The following is an 18127-nucleotide window of genomic DNA, read 5'->3' on the forward strand; positions in this document are numbered from 1 at the left end:
ACTGGGATGGTTGCCTGTTGATGAGGTCATGTATATGCCAGCAGCTAGAACTCACTTTCTACTGATGGGACTTAAGAGCATTCAACCTTACGCGCCTTGCCAAGTTTTGAGACAACTCAGGAGATGCCAGATAGTGCCACACGAGGAAGATCTTAGTGCTCAAACAATTGAGATTAGCCCTGACGGACAATTTCCTGAAGCAAAAATCCACCAGATCTGGAATGAATGTCAATATTTGAAAGCGGATACTTGTGTGCAGGATCGGGCCAAAAGTGAAATGGCGCCAGGTTACCTTGCATGGTACAGAAGAGAACTTGAACACGAAAGGCCGGCTAAAAGACCCCACATCCTGAATTTCGCCGAGTCGTCGCAAAAGCAGTGGGATTGGTTAGCAAAAGAAAGAGGCTATCGTGCCGAAATCAGCAAATTGAAGCAACAAGTTGAAGGTATGAAATATGAGCACAACGTGCAAGTTGCTACTAATCTGGGAGAAAAGAACAGTTTGACTCAGGAAAACGAGATGCTCAGGGCCCAGATCAAACAGATGAGGATAGACGCTGATAACCAGCAAAGGAGCCGGTCGGATGAACGATTGATAAAAGGTTTAAGGATGGAAATTGGGGAGTGCCGGAGTGAGTCAGAAAATCTTGAAAATACCATAGCAGGACTCGAAGCACACTAGGCAAGAAGGACAGAAAAGCGTAACCAGTACCTGCAGCAGTTGAAAAGGGATCACGAGCAAACCATTGCCAATCTGAAAGGAAAGGTGGACAGAGCGTTTGAGCAAACCCGAACCCTTTGAGCTGAAAATAGACATTGCCACAAGCTCTTAGCCCAAATGGAAGTAGAAATTCAGCAGTGGCAAAATCAATGCCTCCAGGATTCTCGGATTATGACAGCCCGTAATGATCAAATAGAGCACATACTCAAAGAAAAGAGGCAAACTAGGGATAAGATTAAGACCATTGCCCATGCCATCATCAAAAGGTGTCTACAATGTGAAAACATGACCAGCATTACCGTTCTCTCGGCAGTGATGATTTATGTCAAGCAGACCATGCATGAGCTGGAACAACTTGAAAGGGACCTCACACCTAAAACTGCAGCGAGGCCGAACGAGCCCCACGGGCGCCAATTCTCGAAACCTTAATGAATTCATAGGTCGAGTCTGTATTTTCCATATTAGCATCTTTTGTCCGTCTTTTCGCATCAGGGTGTATTAGTTTGTTGAGTCTGTACTTATTTCAAGGCTTGTTATTTTCCCCTTTTTCAAAAATGTTAGTTTGTAATAGATTGTTTCAGTAATAAAATGTGTGCTTCTTTTACACTCGTCTGTTTCGAACTACGTAATGATCTGATTCACGCGGCATCGTGATACATAGGCAATCCTCATCGGATACGGTCACATTTTTAACTGCAAATAATGAAAAATAATAATAATAGGAAATAATAAAATAAAAATAAATAAATAAATAAAATACATGATAAATAAAGGGAAGCCTAAAGAGAAGTCGGAATGACGCATGTCTTTGTTGCAAACATGTAGAAATTCACTTAACTATATAGGTGCATCACGCCCCAACGTGAGATTACCTATCTGTTATTTGTTTCAAACTAACCGTTTGCTTGCTGCTAAGTTCCAGGTTTTTAGAAAAGGTGGTTTGGTTTGGTGGAGGTCTAGTCTCACATTCATACTTCACGAGGTCGAAAGGAAGTGTTCAGTTGCCCGTCGTTAAGTCGAGAGGGAGTATCCACACTTACTTCACAAGATCAAAGGGAAGTGTAGAGATGTCTTCAGAAATTCCTTTGCCGATAATTCCTGTCTCCGAGGAGAGTTCAATCTCGGCCGTCCCAACTCCCGAGTCAGCAACTGCTGAGGAAAATAGAATCCTACGGCTCCGCATGTTGGAAATGTTGGATGACTGGAATAACGGAAAAGAGCCACCGAGTGTAATCCCTGGGTTCCCTGAGTTGTTCTCCAGGACAAGTGGGACTTCCAACGTCCCCATAAGCTATCCAACTACCCCATTCGGGTACCCGGCCATTTCAGCCCACTCTGCTGGATCACCCTCTAATTCTTATCCCCGGATGTCAACAACAGATGTAGCTACGAACATATTCACTGCACCGCCCTGTCCAATCGTGGCACAACCCGCTACACACAGGCTGAATTTTGACTCGTCCTCATTCACATTTCAAGCACCATCTTTCTCACTGGAACCAACTCGGTTCACCACCAGCACTCATCCTCAACAACCTCAATACGAGTTTGCACCTGGGCAAGATCAAAACCCTAAAGCTTCTGAACAAGATGAGATGGCAAAAAGGATGAGGAGCCTCGAGCAGAGTTTGAAAAACATGCAAGGTTTAAGCGGGCAGAAGAGTGTTTCCTATACCGATCTATGCATGTTCCCTCACGTGAACCTACCCGTGGGTTTCAAAACACCAAAGTTTGAAAAGTATGACGGGCACGGCGACCCCATTGCTCATCTCAAGAAGTATTGCAACCAATTGCGGGGAGCCGGCGGCAAAGAAGAATTGTTGATGGCATACTTCGGGGAAAGTCTGGTAGGAATAGCCTCAGAGTGGTATATGGACCAAGACATATCTCGATGGCATATATGGGATGATCTCGCCAGAGATTTTGTGAGACAATTTCAGTATAATATTGACATCGCACCGGACAGAAATTCTCTGTCAAACTTGAAGAAGAAACCCTCAGAAAGTTTTAGAGAATATGCTATTAAATGGCGCGAGCAGGCATCAAGGGTAAAACCTCCCATGGACGAGATAGAAATGGTCACTACTTTCCTCCAGGCTCAAGAATCAGACTATTTCCAGAATATGATGTCAGCCATGGGAAAGCCTTTCGCGGAAGCAATCAAGATCGGGGAGATGGTAGAGAATGGTTTGAAAACGGGTGGAATCTTAAGTCAAGCAGCCATAAGGGCAACCTCCCAAGCCGTCCAAAGCGGGTCCGGAGGAATGGAAAGAGGAAAGAAAAAGGAAGAAACGTCCATGGCAGCATCAGAAACGAGGGAATATCGTAACCCCAGGCCCCATTTTCCAGAAAGAACCCCACAGTATTACTACCCCCACCAAAATGTGACCTATGCTCCTCAACCCTACATGGTCATGAATACCCAACCCTATGTCCATCCACCACAGCAAGCCAATCGAGGTCAAGCTCCACCTCCTAGAAATCAGCCTCCTTACCGGAACCACTATAATCCACAGCCACCTCAAAATAACTTCCGCCCTCAGGAACCACCTAGAAGACGGACTTTCACACCCATCGGCAAACCATATTCTACCTTATTCCCAAAGCTAGTCCAGATGGGTTTACTGCAGCCAGTCCCTCAGACAAGGCACAATCCGGCATCACCTGCTTACAAAGCCGGTGTTAGGTGTGCTTATCATTTGGGACCAGAAAGGCACGATACAAATGATTGTTGGACTTTGAGAAGGGTGGTTGAGAACTTAATAGAGCAGGGAAAGATAGTACTGAGGGACGAGGAGGTCCCAAATGTGACTAACAATCCATTGCCCGCTCACAATAACGGGCCGTTGATTGGAATGATTTGTAAGGACAAAGAGTTTGATCCTGCCTTAAAAGCTATAATTGCCATCGTCGATGCAAGGAAAAAGCCTAAAATCGCCCCGAAGCTAGAGAAAGGGGAAAAGAAGACTAGTGCTATCAAGGTTGAGCTCGAAGAGAAGGTCGAGACAAAGACAGTGACGATGTTGCCTGCGAGGAATGAAGTTCTTTACGTTCCACGAGGTCGAACAGAGAAGCCGCAGAGATTCGAAGTCAAAAAAGCAAAACCAATGTACGTACCGAAAGGGGCCTATGTGGTCCGGGGGACGATTCAACCACCTCGGCTGAATGAGCCAGTGGTTATCGGACGCATACCACAGAAGCCAATGATAGACCTGTCCGCAATACCGTGGAACTACCAAAGAACATTGGTTACGTACAAAGGCAGAGAAGTCACGAGGGAACTTCTGGAGAATACTTTCATTGGAAGATATTCAAACACTCAAGAATTAAACAACGCCACACGGAAACGCTTCCCACCCAAGAAGCCTGTAAGCGTTGAAGAAGCGGAAGTTTTCTTCCAAAAGATGAAAATGCCCGACTACGATGTGGTGGATCAGTTACGCAAGTGCCCCGAGCAAGTGTCTATGCTATCTCTGTTGATGAGGTCGGCCGAACACCAGAAGATCTTGCTCAAAACCCTGAACGAAGCGTACATACCGAATGAGACTTCAGTTGAACAACTGGAACGAATGACAGAAAGGTTCTTCGCAGTTAATCAGGTTTCTTTCAGCAAGAACGACTTACCTCCAGAGGGAGCGGCTCACAACAAAGCTTTACATCTGACAGTTAAGTGCGAAGACTACTACGTCAAGCGGGTAATGTTGGATGGAGGTTCAGGTGTTGACATTTGTCCGCTCTCTACGCTGCAGATAATGGAAATTGGGACCGGAAGAATTCACCCCAATAATGTCTGCGTAAGGGCTTTTGATGGCGTCAAGAGGGACACCCTCGGGGAAATAGACTTGGTGTTGACTATAGGACCGGTGGAGTTTGAAATAACTTTCCAGGTGCTTGATATGGATACGTCTTACAATTTTCTCCTCGGCAGACCTTGGATTCATGAGGCATGGGCTGTACCTTCCACTCTTCACCAAATGGTGAAGTTTGAATACGAAGATCGGGAAATTGTGGTCCACGGAGAAGACGAACAGTCTATTTATCGGGACCCATCCAGCCTATATCTTAAAGCAAGGGAAGGGAGTGAGCACACGGTTTATCAGGCTTTCGAAGTTGTGTTAGCATAGCAGTATGAAGAAGGAAGACCTTGCCCCCAACCTTTCCTGTCCAACGCCTCAATCATGGTGGCTAAAGAAATGATCCGACATGGATTCAGGCCAGGGAAAGGGCTTGGACGAACGCTGCAAGGAATAACGGAACCCATCACCTTGCCTTCCACTAAGAACTTTTTGGGATAGGTTTTCAACCCACTCCAAAAGATGAAGAGTGGGCAAGGAAGAGGAAAAATGAGGGTTGGAAGCTGCCTCGACCATTGCAAAATTTATACGAGACTTTCGTCGGACCGAAATACATCGAAGAAGAAGACGACGAGGTTTTCACGGCCGAAGAGATCGAGGAAATATGTGGGGCAATGAGAGTAATGCTCTACGAAGCTCACATGGTTAAACCGGGAGAAGGCACAAGCACCGCTGAGATGCTATATGTGGGGCCAAATTCCAAGCTTCAAAATTGGGAGGCCACGCCGTTCCCAACTAGGCAGGAGTCCGGGTAGACCTGTCCTGCCACCTTTCCTGCATCACAAGTTATCCCCAGGATGTAACTCGGATGTTTTTCTTTAGTTTCTTGTTTTGAGTTCTTAAATTATAAACCTTGTTATCTTCCAAATTCTAAGGAATAAAAATCAGTATTTCCTCATTTTTTCCTTTATTCTGATTTTTGCTATTTTTCCTTTATCTTTTCCTTTCAGTTATAATAATGCGGCTTTAAATAATATGACATGCTTGCGGACTTCACGCCCAGATCACAACGAGCTGTTTAATTGTGAAATAATGAACCAAGAATCGGAATATGACGAAGAAGAGGCTTTTAGGGAAATAAATCGAGAATTGGAACACTTTGAGAATAAACCTAAGCCGAATCTGAATGACACTGAACCGGTTAATTTGGGAACTCCTGAAGAAATCCGAGAGACCAAAATAAGCATTCACACGGACGAGAAAACGCGAGACGCGATAATTCAACTCCTTTTTGAATTTAAAGATGTGTTTGCTTGGTCATATGATGACATGCCAGGATTAGGTGTTGATCTAGTGGTGCATAAATTGCCAATTCACCCTGATTGTCCTCCAGTTCAATAAAAGCAGAGAAAGTTCAAAACTGATGTCAGTGATAAAATTAAAGAAGAAATCACCAAGCAGTTGAAAACAGGAGTAATTTGGGTAGTCCAGTACACCACGCGGTTGGCGAATGTAGTTCCAGTGCCGAAAAAATATGGGAAGACTCGGGTATTCATGGATTAACGAGTTTGAACAGGGCGAGTCCCAAAGACAATTTCCCATTGCCCAACATCCACATCCTTGTTGATAATTGCGCCAAACATGAGATATTGTCTTTCGTAGATTGTTACGCTGGATATCATCAGGTGTTGATGGATGAAGAAGACGCCAAGAAAACGGCCTTCACAACACCTTGGGGTACTTACTGTTATCGGGTTATGCCATTCGGTCTGAAGAATGCTGGGGCAACTTACGTGAGAGCTATGACTGCCATTTTTCATGATATGATGCATCAAGAGATAGAGGTGTATGTGGACGACGTGATAGTCAAGTCCAGGACTCAGGACGATCATATCCAAGACTTGAGGAAATTCTTCGAGAGACTGAGAAAGTATGACTTGAAGCTGAACCCGGCTAAATGCGCCTTCGGAGTCCCATCAGGCAAGATTTTGGGTTTCATAGTAAGCAAGAGAGGTATAGAGTTAGATCCAACAAAGATAAAATCTATCCGAGATCTACCTCCTCTAAGAACGAAGAAAGACGTGATGAGTCTATTGGGCAGGTTAAACTAAATCAATCGATTCATTGCCCAGCTAACTAGCACATGTGAGCCCATATTCAAGCTATTGAGGAAGGATGCAGCGATCAAATGGACAGCTGAGTGTCAAGAAGCTTTTGACAAGATCAAAGAATATCTTTTAAATCCCCCAGTTTTGGTCCCGCCAGAGCCAGAGAGACCCCTGTTCTTGTATCTGACAGTCTTGGAAAATTCTTTCGGTTGCGTCCTCGGGCAACATGACATAACCGGAAAGAAAGAGCAGGAGATCTATTACTTGAGCAAGAAATTCACCAGCTATGAGGCCAAGTACACTTTGTTGGAAAGAACGTGTTGTGCTTTGACATGGGTGGCTCAAAAATTAAGACATTATCTCCAAGCTCATACTACTTACCTCATAAGCAGGTTGGATCCTTTGAAATACATATTTTAGAAACCAATGCCTACTGGCAGACTGGCCAACTGGCAAATCTTGCTCACGAAATTTGACATAGTTTATGTCACTCGCACGGCGATGAAAGCCCAGGCGTTAGCAGATCATTTGGCCGAAAACCCGATTGATGAGGAATACCAACCATTGAGTACTTATTTTCCAGATGAAGAAATAAACACCATAGAAGTAGTCTCGGAAAACACTCATGTTTGGAAGATGTTCTTTGATGGGGCCGTAAACGCCAAAGGTGTAGGAATTGGGGCAATCTTGATCTCACCCTCTGGTCAGCACTATCCTGCTACAGCTAGGCTGCGCTTCTTTTGCACGAACAATACAGCTGAATATGAAGCCTGCATCATGGGCATGCATATGGCGATCGATCAGGATGCTGAAGATTTATTGATTATGGGGAATTCTGACCTGATTATCCGGCAAGCCCAAGGTGAATGGGAAACTCGGGATATCAAGATCATTCCTTACCGACAACACATGGAGGATCTAGGCAAGCGGTTCAAATCAATAGAGTTCAGGTATATCCCGCGATGTCACAATGAACTAGCGGATGCACTTGCCACCTTAGCTTCAATGTTACCCTACCCAGGCAACGCCCACGTCGATCCTTTGGAAATCCAAATCAAGGAAAGACACGGTTACTGTAATGTAATCGAGGCAGGATCGTGTACCCAGCCATGGTACCATGATATCAAGAGGTTCTTGAAGACACACGAATACCCCGAACATGCTACTGGAGATCAAAAGAGGACTATTAGGCGGCATGCAGGTGGTTTCTTTTTGAGCGGCGAGGTATTGTATAAAAGAACCCCAGACCTCAACTTGTTAAGATGTGTTGACGCTGAGGAGGCAGGAAGAATCATGCATGAGGTACACGCGAGAGTATGCGGGCCCCACATGAATGGGTATGTTTTGGTAAAGAAAATCCTTCGAGCGGGTTATTACTGGATGACCATGGAAAAGGACTATTTTAGCTTCGTTCGAAAGTGTCATCAGTGTCAGGTGCACGGTGATCTGATTCATGCACCTCCCACAGAACTGCATCCCATGTCTGCACCTTGGCCATTTGTTGCTTGGGGCATGGACGTCATTGGTCCGATCGAGCCAAAGGCCTCAAATGGACACAGATTCATATTGGTCGCTATCGACTACTTCACGAAATGGGTAAAAGCTGTCACTCTCAAATCGGTCACTAAGAAGGTTGTGGTGGATTTTGTACATTCAAATCTTATCTGTCATTTCGGTATTCCTGCAACTATCATCACAGATAACGCGGCAAACCTGAATAGTCACTTGATGGGGGATGTATGCGAACAGTTCAAAATAACGCATAGAAACTCCACCCCTTATTGGCCCAAGGCCAATGGCGCTGTTGAAGTAGCAAACAAGAACATTAAGAAGATTTTGAGGAAGACGATCCAGAGTTCCCGACAATGGCATGAACAGTTACCCTTTGCATTGTTGGGATATCGCACATCAGTACGCACATCAGTAGGGGCAACCCCTTACTTGTTGGTTTATGGGACCGAGGCTGTGATACCAGCAGAGGTGGAAATTCCTTCGCTCCGAACCATTGTCGAAGCAGAAATTGAAGATAGCGAGTGGGTTAAGACTCGATTGGAGCAGTTGACTTTGATTGACGAGAAACGAATGGCCGCGGTTTGTCACGGACAGTTGTACCAACATAGAATGGCCCGTGCTTACAACAAGAAAGTACGACCCAGGAATTTTGAAGTAGGGCAACTGGTATTAAGGCGCATTCTGCCACATCACCAGGAAGCGAAAGGAAAATTTGATCCTAATTGGAAAGGCCCATACATCATCAGGAAGATATTGCCGAGAGGAGCGTTGTATCTGGGTGATATTGAAGGAAATGATCCTGAAATAGCAGTGAATGCAGATGCAGTCAAAAGGTACTATGTCTGAGTTTTACTTCAGTGGTCTTGGCATGTTTGAGATGATGAAGGTTTTATTCCCACTACCCAAACACTATCAACTCTCTCTACAAGCCTTTTTGAGCCGGTTACATTTATTTGGCTACCTTGTAAAAAAATAAAAATTGATTGAGCCCGAACTACGTCTGACTTGATTCCGAAAGGATACGTAGGCAGCCTCTCTATGGGGTTCAGTCACACCAAAAATAAAACCCAATTTACCCTGAAGTTGAAACTGGGGCCCACCAAATGGTTCCGAAGTTGTAATTTCACCCACAATTCTTTTACCAAGTACAAGTCCTTCGAATCAATTGCCAAAGGCAGGGGAAACCAAGAAAGATCATGATGGGAAGTCGATACATTCTAAATTGAGAGAAATAAAATGAGAGAGTCTTATCGGTGAAAACCTCCGGGCACCATAAGGCGACGGGAGTAGAGAAAATCGAAAATGAGAGAGTTTGTTTAGTAAAAACTCGCAAAGAGTTCTATCAGGCGACAGTAAGGAGAGAAATGAGAGAGGTCGGCTAGCGAAAACCCGCAAAGGGCGCTGTCGGCCGAAAAGATGATTCTACCTCAGAAAGTTCTAGCAAGGTTCCCTGGTTTGGGAACATAAATCCGTTTTGGTTCATGAGGAAATGAAAGTTCATGAAGGTCGGACATCCAGTCCAAAAAGCATGTCATGCCAATTTAAAGTCAGCATGTTTGCCTCAGATAAGTTTTTCTTGTCCCGAAAGGGACACTTCTCTTTTAAAATTCGTTTTCTCCGCTCTTTGTTTACCCTTTCCTTAAATCCTTTTCGTTTTAACCCTAAATTCCGAATGTGTTGGAAAGAAAAGGTGGCAGGACCGGTTTCACGGAGCTCCGTTTAGTAAGAAGCGAAGAAAATACCCCGCTTAAGCGGTATATCAGTTCAGTCCCGATTGATCATGATGTTGATTGCTTTCGAAGTAAAGCCACACATACCCACACACACAAAAAAAACCGGCAAATCCCCACAAGGTCTCCCTTTGTACAAATCCCCACAGGGTCACCCTTTGTAAAAATCCCCACAGAGTCTCCCCTTGTAAAAATCCCCCAAAGAGTCTGCCCCAGCTAATCCCCAACGAGTCTGCCTTGTACAAATCCCCACAGAGTCTGCCTTGTAAAAAAAAATCCCCAACGAGTCTGCCCCAATAAAAATCCCCACTGAGTCCGGATGGAATGGAAGAACCAAAGCCTTACACGGGCAAATCATCACAAAATCTGGAAATGCGAGTCTGAGCAGTTTAAAAGAGTTTCGCCTGTGAATCCAATCAATGGCAGAGTTTCTCAACAGGAATAAGGACGGGACAAAGAAATTGGAACAATCAAGGCCACCGAACCAACCACCATTTTCAAACTGACAATTGTTCTTTGTTTGGAAAATTGAAACAGGTGTGATCCAAAGCAACCGTGCAAGAAGCAGGTGCCGCCCAAAAAGAAAAGAAATACGTGAATGCAAGAAACATCTTTGCAATAGGGATTCAACCCAAAAGGGAAGTTTCCTCAAATTCTCTCCTGCGTTTCATTAAAAATAAATAAATGAAAAATAATAAAAATAAATAAATAATAAAAAAACGAAAAAGGAAGTGAGGAGAAAATTCAAAAAAAGAGGTTTAGTTAGAATCCCCAACATTTGCTTTTAGCCGACATTAGGGCTTCAATCCCTGAGTTGAGCGTTTTTTCCTTTAGCCAACATTAGGGCTCCAATCCCCAAGTTGAGCGAATTTCCCTTAAGCCAGCATTAGGGCTCCAATCCCTGAGTTGAGCAATTTTCTGTAAGCCAGCATTAGGGCTCCAATCCCTGAGTTGAGCAACTTTCCTTTAGCCAGCATTGGGGCTCCAATCCCTGAGCTGAGCAATTTGCTTTTAGCCGACATTAGGGCTCCAATCCCTGAGTTGAGCATTTTTCCTTTAGCCAGCATTAGGGCTCCAATCCCTGAGTTGAGCGATTTGCTTTTAGCCGACATTAGGGCTCCAATCCCTGAGTTGAGCAATTTTCTGTAAGCCAGCATTAGAGCTCCAATCCTTGAGTTGAGCAACTTTCCTTTAGCCAGCATTAGGGCTCCAATCCCTGAGTTGAGCGTTTTTCCTTTAGCCAGCATTAGGGCTCCAATCCCTGAGTTGAGCATTTTTTCCTTTAGCCGACATTAGGGCTCCAATCCCTGAGTTGAGCATTTTTCCTTTAGCCAGCATTAGGGCTCCAATCCCTGAGCTGAGCGATTTGCTTTTAGCCGAAATTAGGGCTCCAATCCCTGAGTTGAGCATTTGTACTTTAGCCAGCATTAGGGCTCCAATCCCTCAGTTGAGCGATTTGCTTTTAGCCGACATTAGGGCTCCAATCCCTGAGTTGAGCAATTTTCTGTAAGCCAGCATTAGGGCTCCAATCCCTGAGTTGAGCAATTTTCCTTTACCCAGCATTAGGGCTCCAATCCCTGAGTTGAGCGTTTTTCCTTTAGCCAGCATTAGGGCTTCAATCCCTGAGTTGAGCATTTTTCCCTTTAGCCAACATTAGGGCTCCAATCCCTGAGTTGAGCATTTTTCCTTTAGCCAGCATTAGGGCTCCAATCCCTGAGTTGAGCAATTTGCTTTTAGCCGACATTAGGGCTCCAATCCCTGAGTTGAGCATTTTTCCTTTAGCCAGCATTAGGGCTCCAATCCCTAAGTTGAGCATTTTTCTTTTTAGCCGACATTAGGGCTTCAATCCTTGAGTTGAGCAATTTCCATTTAGCCAGCATTAGGGCTCCAATCCCTGAGTTGAGCGTTTTTCCTGTTAGCCGACATTAGGGATCCAATCCCTGAGTTGAGCGTTTTTCCTTTAAGCCAGCATTAGAGCTCCAATCCCTGAGTTGAGCAACTTTCTTTTAGCCGACATTAGGGCTTCAATCCCTGAGTTGAGCAATTTCCATTTAGCCAGCATTAGGGCTCCAATCCCTGAGTTGAGCGTTTTTCCTGTTAGCCGACATTAGGGATCCAATCCCTGAGTTGAGCATTTTTCCTTTAAGCCAGCATTAGGGCTCCAATCCCTGAGTTGAGCAACTTTCTTTTAGCCGACATTAGGGCTCCAATCCCTGAGTTGAGCGTTTTTCCTTTTAGCCGACATTAGGGCTCCAATCCCTGAGTTGAGCGTTTTTCCTTTAGTCGACATTAGGGCTCCAATCCCTGAGTTGAGCAGTTTTCTTTAGCCAGCATTATGGCTCTAATCCCTGAGTTGAGCGTTTTTCCCTGTTTAGCCGACATTAAGGTTCCAATCCCTGAGTCGAGCGTTTTTACTTTAGCCAGCATTAGGGCTCCAATCCCTGAGTTGAGCAGTTTGCTGTTAGCCGACATTAGGGCTCCAATCCCTGAGTTGAGCGTTTTTTTCCTTTAGCCAGCATTAGGGCTCCAATCCCCGAGTTGCGCATTTTTACCTTTTGCGACATTAGGGCTCCAATCCCTGAGTTGCGCATTTTTACCTTTTGCGACATTAGGGCTCCAATCCCTGAGTTGCGCTTTTTAGACTGGAGTTGTCGCATCCCCTCATCAATCCTATAGATTATTATGGCAATTAACTCACGAAATTTTCCTAGTGAAACTGGGGCAGAAAAATTTCGTTCGTTTGTTTTGTTTGTCTCAGCAGGTCTGACCTCGAGGCGCATGGATCGAGACGACCTACGGGATGAGTCTCAATCTAGAATAAAGAAAAGAAGAAAAGAACAAAAAGAAGATGTTCCCAAATATTACAACAAACAAAGGGCAGGTCGCTCAAAATTTGATCAAATTCCCGAGCTCCGCCAATCCCTTTTCACTCAATACTGCAGAAATAAACAAGCGCCTACAACTTGCGAGCATCAAGATTCGGATCGAAGTCTACAAGCAGAATCAGCTAAGACCCAAGATCAAGTTGCAAAAGAATTATAGATAGGAATCTTGTAACTAGCGGTTGACAGGCATAAGTAGTTAGTTCAGTTTCAATTTCCTTTGGTTGTAATAAGGAGGTCAGTAAAGCAGTAGTGGCAATAGCGACAGCAGTAACAGCAAGCATTGCAATCCCATGGTAGTCCCAGCTATCAAAGTTTCTCGAACTACATTTGACCTGATTCCTGTTCAGCCCAGGATATGTAGGAAATCTTTGAATCAAGATTCGGTCAAATCTTTCAAAATGTGCTTCACACGGAGTAGTCCAACGGGCAAAAATCGCTCATATCCGCTCACTTTATCTTTGCACGAAAACCTCGTATGTTTTCGAACAAAGAGGGGCAACTGTGAGCACGTGATTTTTGTCTACGCGACAATTGCTCCAAAAGAAATCGAAAAATAAAAACAAATGGTTTTGTTGTACAATTCTTTGGAATTTACGGGGCATTTTTTGGTAGTTATTTTATCTGTGATTGTTTTAGTTTTGTCAAATAAAAATATTAAAAAATATATGTCGCGTGTAAGTTTAGGATATCGTTCTACTATTAGGAAATAATCAAACCATAATTTGGTTTTAAGGGAAAATCACAAAAAATATGCATCTTTTATTCTATTTGTTGTCATTAAGGGATTTTATTTTATTTAAATGTTTAATGTGTGTGATAATTGTTGTTTAAGTAGTAATCAATATTTGTATAAGTTTTATTTTGATTTTACAACTTAGTTAGGAATTTTGTTTAAATTAGAAATTAAAAGAAGGAAAAGAAAAGAGTTTAAATTGGAGAAAATCCGGATTTGGGCTCAAATTTGAGACCAAAAATCAGGCCCAAATCATTTCATGACCCAGTCTGGTTCCCTGGTCTCTATGGCCTCACCAAACGACGTCGTTTAAGGCCTATCGGATCTGGACCGTTGATCAAACATATCTAACGGTCCAATTTTCAACTCCCATTTTAAAACCAAACGACGCCGTATAGGAGTTTCAATCGAAGCCGTCCATTTTGTTCAATCCTACGGTACCCAACACGCCTCATTAGCCCAACCCATTCCCGTCAAAAACCGACCCAGTCCCCTCTGGGACCAAACGTCGTCGTTCCCCCTAAACGAAAGATCCTGTCCGTCAACCACACTTCATCTGACGGTCAGGATCAAACCACCCACCCCATATATAAATCTAAAGCCTACCCCAGCCCCCAAACCAAGCACCCCCCTTTCTCTCACTGTTCCTCCGTCTCTCTCATTCAAAGACGGACCTAGGTTTAAACCCTAGCCGCCTTAGTCCCCTTTCGTTTGAAACCCGGCGGCATCAACGCCGCCGGCCACCATCTTAACATCCTAGGACCACTCAACCACCCTGAATCCGAATCCACAAACCTTTTGGCTCGAAACAATTCCTAGATTCTCGAATCTTCATTTGAAGATTCGAACCAAACCTCAACCTACACCAACCGACCCCAAATTCACACCAGTTGCTCCCCTGACCTCCCTCATGCCCTAATCAACGGTGGTTCCGTTCGAATCTAGGTAGAACCCTTCGAGCCCCAAATCGGCCTGTATGAACCCTATAACTCAAGATCTTGGGGGTTTGTCCAATTAAAAGAGGAGTTGGGGTCTAATAGACCTCAATCGAGTTGTTCCCAGTTGAGAACATTTCGATTGAATCCGTTCGACCTCAAAGAAGTCAAGTCCAATTCGAGTCTAGGTCTTCTTTGTTCTTAAGCTTCCAAGGTAATTTTTCCTTTCCTTCTGTTCTGTTAGTGATTCTGTTTGTATCTCTTTACGTGTTTAGTTTAGATTATATGATTTTTTCTTTTTTAATTAATTCTGCCTGTCTTTATAAGACCTTTTTATTTAATCCTTCTATTTGTTTGTTAATTGTACCTGTTGTGAGTTATGTGTTTAACCTATTCAGAGTCGTCGAATAGTTAGTTCATATAGTTTTCCTGTTATGTCTAAAGTCACTGAAGCCTCATGGTAACCTAGTTTGTCTAGCTTGTTTATTGATTGTTTGCTATCTATTATAGCTCGTATAGTCGATTATATAGATGTCGTTAACTAAAATCATCTGAAAAACTAGAGAAGCATGAGTTTGCTCATGTCAGTGTGCTTACTTGCATGTTTCTCTTGTCTGTGCTAAGACCTGACTGACACTGCCTCATTCCTTAGTTTGCATTATTAACTCTTTGTTGATCAAGTTTGGTTTTGAGTTGGTCATGATTGGTTCCCAATATGACCAACTCATGCCATTTGATTAACACCCCTTCTGTGTTATGATGTGTTTGAACCTAAGTTGAGAATTGGATATAGCTGTAGTAATCTGATAGTTCAACCTGAAATCAGTGTTTAGTGTAAGTTTATATAGACTATAACCTCAAATCTCTAAGCTTAAGGGTAATACAATAAATCAGAGGAGTTTCAAGGGTATTCTGGGGTTTTAAAGGTTCTGAATTGCTTAAAGGTAGGTGAGCTGACAGTAAGGTACTAAAATATTAATTAAATTAATGAAGTTAATTGACCAATAGCGGGATTGATGATATGTTAAGCACCTTTAGCAGCTGGAAATCAGTAACAACATGGGCTTGGTGATAAAAAGTTGAAAATGCACATGAGAATAGTAGTGGAACCTGCTGTACAGTAGGATATCCACTGCATTTTTAAAGTTCAACAGTTTAAAGTAGAAGAAACCCCATGCCTAGACAACCCTAAGTGGAGATTACAGCCTTTAAGGCTTATTTTAAGCCCTGGGCAGCCTGTCTTTAAAGGGGGTTTTCTTCCTTTCTATAAGGATAAAAGGAGGAGGGAATCAGAAATAGGGAGATCCCTAGAAAAACTAAAAGTTCAGTGCTTCAAAAACCTCTCTAAAATCTTTTTCCCTGTAATTTGAGAGATCAGAGTTCAAAAAGACATAAGGAGATCAGAAAAAATAGAAGGGGTCAGAACATAAAAAGAGAGCTAGTTGGGGTGAGAGCATTTTTTCAGTCTAGGGAGGTTTTAAATTGGGTTTCTTGGTTTAAAAGTCATAAGTCAGTTTTGAAATTCAGTTTCAAAACTGAATTTCAACTCCAGCATCTCTTAAAAGAACAAAATCATAGTTTGAAATAGGCAATCCTGTCCAGTGTTTGAAGTTTTGAAGCTATTGGACTCATTTGAACATTAGTAGATTCTTCTCTGCGATCTGTTGTTTCTGGGCCATATTTCGATTTCCTGGGCTTTGGTCGTGTTGCTGTTGGTTTGTTGTTGTTTGTTGCTTGATTTCTTCTGAAATTGCCACTGGATTCTGGGTTTATTGTTTGGTTTAATCTGCTGGTTGTTGTTGGCATTAGCTAATTGCTACTGCTTGTTACTGCTGCTGTTGCTGCTGCTGATTTTTCTGCTTTCTTCTTCTTCTTGTTGTGTTTCAACATCCAGGTACATACCTCGAATCACCTTGATGTAACTTGAATTGAAGTTGAAACAGGATTATGCAGCGAATCTGTACATATGGATGTTATTTATCGCCTTCAATTTCATAGATGTCAAACGAAGTAGATTCATCTAATATTAGTTCTGTTTTTTTATATTTTTGTATGAATACTGGAAACATGACTGTATAATTGAAACTGTTAGGTGTGTAGATTTCTGTGACAGAAATTTAAATTATGCAGATAGTTTATAAAGGTCATATCCCGTAGTTGTTGATTTGAAAAATAAACCTGTTTAAGTGTTGACGTAAACTAGTAGGATATTAAGCGAGTAATTTCGCAGAATCATTAAGTCTGCCGTATTTGAAGTTTGATTCGATGTAGTAAGGCTAAGGTTATGAACTTAATAGGCATGGGTTGATTTCGAACCAGGTTTGACAGAGTTCTTTCAAAGGCAATAGATTTTCAAAGTGTCGATTAAGTTTAACAACTTTCGAATATGTTGGTAGTCAAGTTTGGCCCATTTTCAAATAATAAAAATTAGTTCCAATGGTTCAATTTATCTAATAATGTGAGGTTTAAATTAGTTAAAGAATAATTGGTTTGTTTTGACGATAGCGCTTGTCAATTCTATATCTTATTTATGATTTCATTTTTCTTTTAGTAATGTTCAATTATAGAATAAGGCATGAAACAATTTTCTTTTGAGTAAATTCGATTGCGATTTTGCGTTTAGCATTTTTGTAACCCAATAATTGATAAAAGGCTCAAACTTGCCGAGCTCGTAATTTAATTAGCGTATATTTTTCTTTCTTTCATTTTAGAGACAAACATAATAGAAAAATATAGTCGCTGTAGGTTTATCCTTTCAAAAATGAGACGAGCCTCGCCAAATAAAAATGCAAATTGCGAGGCCCTCAATAATTGGTCATAATAAAATACTTAGAATTTGGGATGGACTGTTTAGTGAATTTCACTGCCTTCCTCAAAGATAATAACGCGTTAGACTCTTTAGGCGCGACTTAACTAAAGTACATTCTTAAATTCGGGTGCGCATTTATGTGACCCAAATCCAAATCTCAACGAAGTCGGAATGTATTAACAACCACGGGTGCATTGATTGTGACGTGGTTTGAAATGCATTTTCACAACGTTGCAATTCCATAAAAATAAATAATAATAAAAGCGGTTTAAATCTAATAAAAGCACACAAGTTATAACATGTATTTAAAATCATATATTTAGCCATTATAACAATTTAAGCGACCGTGCTAGAACCACGGGACTCGGGGGTGCCTAACACCTTCCCTCGGGTCAACAGAATTCTTTACTTAGAATTTCTGGTTCGCAGACTTCATTTGAAAAGTCGAAAATTTCCTCGATTTGGGATTCAAGATAAACCGGTGACTTGGGACACCAAAAGCCGAACCTTTCCCAAGTGGCGACTCTGAATTAAATAAATAATCTCATTTCGAATATTGTCGCTTAAATTGGAAAAACTCCCTCGCGCATTTAACCCTTCGGGGCGAGAGCACAAAAAGAAGGTGTGACACTCATCTTGCATAAAAAAAATCTTTTACCTTAAAAGGTGTAAGTTGAATTTTTTTTTGCGGGTGGGGGTAGTGCAGAAAAACGAAAAAGCGAAACCAGAAAATTAAAAATAAAAAAAAGTAAATATTTTTTTTAGGGGGTTTAGGCGGGGGGGGGTATGAGGGTAGGGTGAGTGGGTGGTGCAGAAAAATAAAAAAATTAAAAATTAAAAATACAAAAAAAATAAAGAAAAAATTGAGGGGGAGGGGGGGAGGGGGATGGATTGTGCAGA

The 18127-nt window shown here is 42.5% G+C and overlaps 1 protein-coding gene across 1 annotated transcript; it reads left to right on the plus strand.

The window, feature by feature from the left end:
* The first annotated feature begins 3336 nt into the window (after positions 1-3336).
* On the plus strand, positions 3337-4845 carry LOC138874950 (uncharacterized). The gene is made up of 3 exons (XM_070153750.1): positions 3337-3810; positions 3919-4515; positions 4705-4845. The coding sequence occupies exons 1-3, from the start codon at positions 3337-3339 to the stop codon at positions 4843-4845; spliced, it is 1212 nt and encodes a 403-aa protein (XP_070009851.1).
* The last annotated feature ends 13282 nt before the right edge of the window (positions 4846-18127 follow it).

The sequence above is a fragment of the Nicotiana sylvestris genome, chromosome 8 (genome assembly GCF_000393655.2).
Source record: "Nicotiana sylvestris chromosome 8, ASM39365v2, whole genome shotgun sequence".
Classification (NCBI taxonomy): domain Eukaryota; kingdom Viridiplantae; phylum Streptophyta; class Magnoliopsida; order Solanales; family Solanaceae; genus Nicotiana; species Nicotiana sylvestris.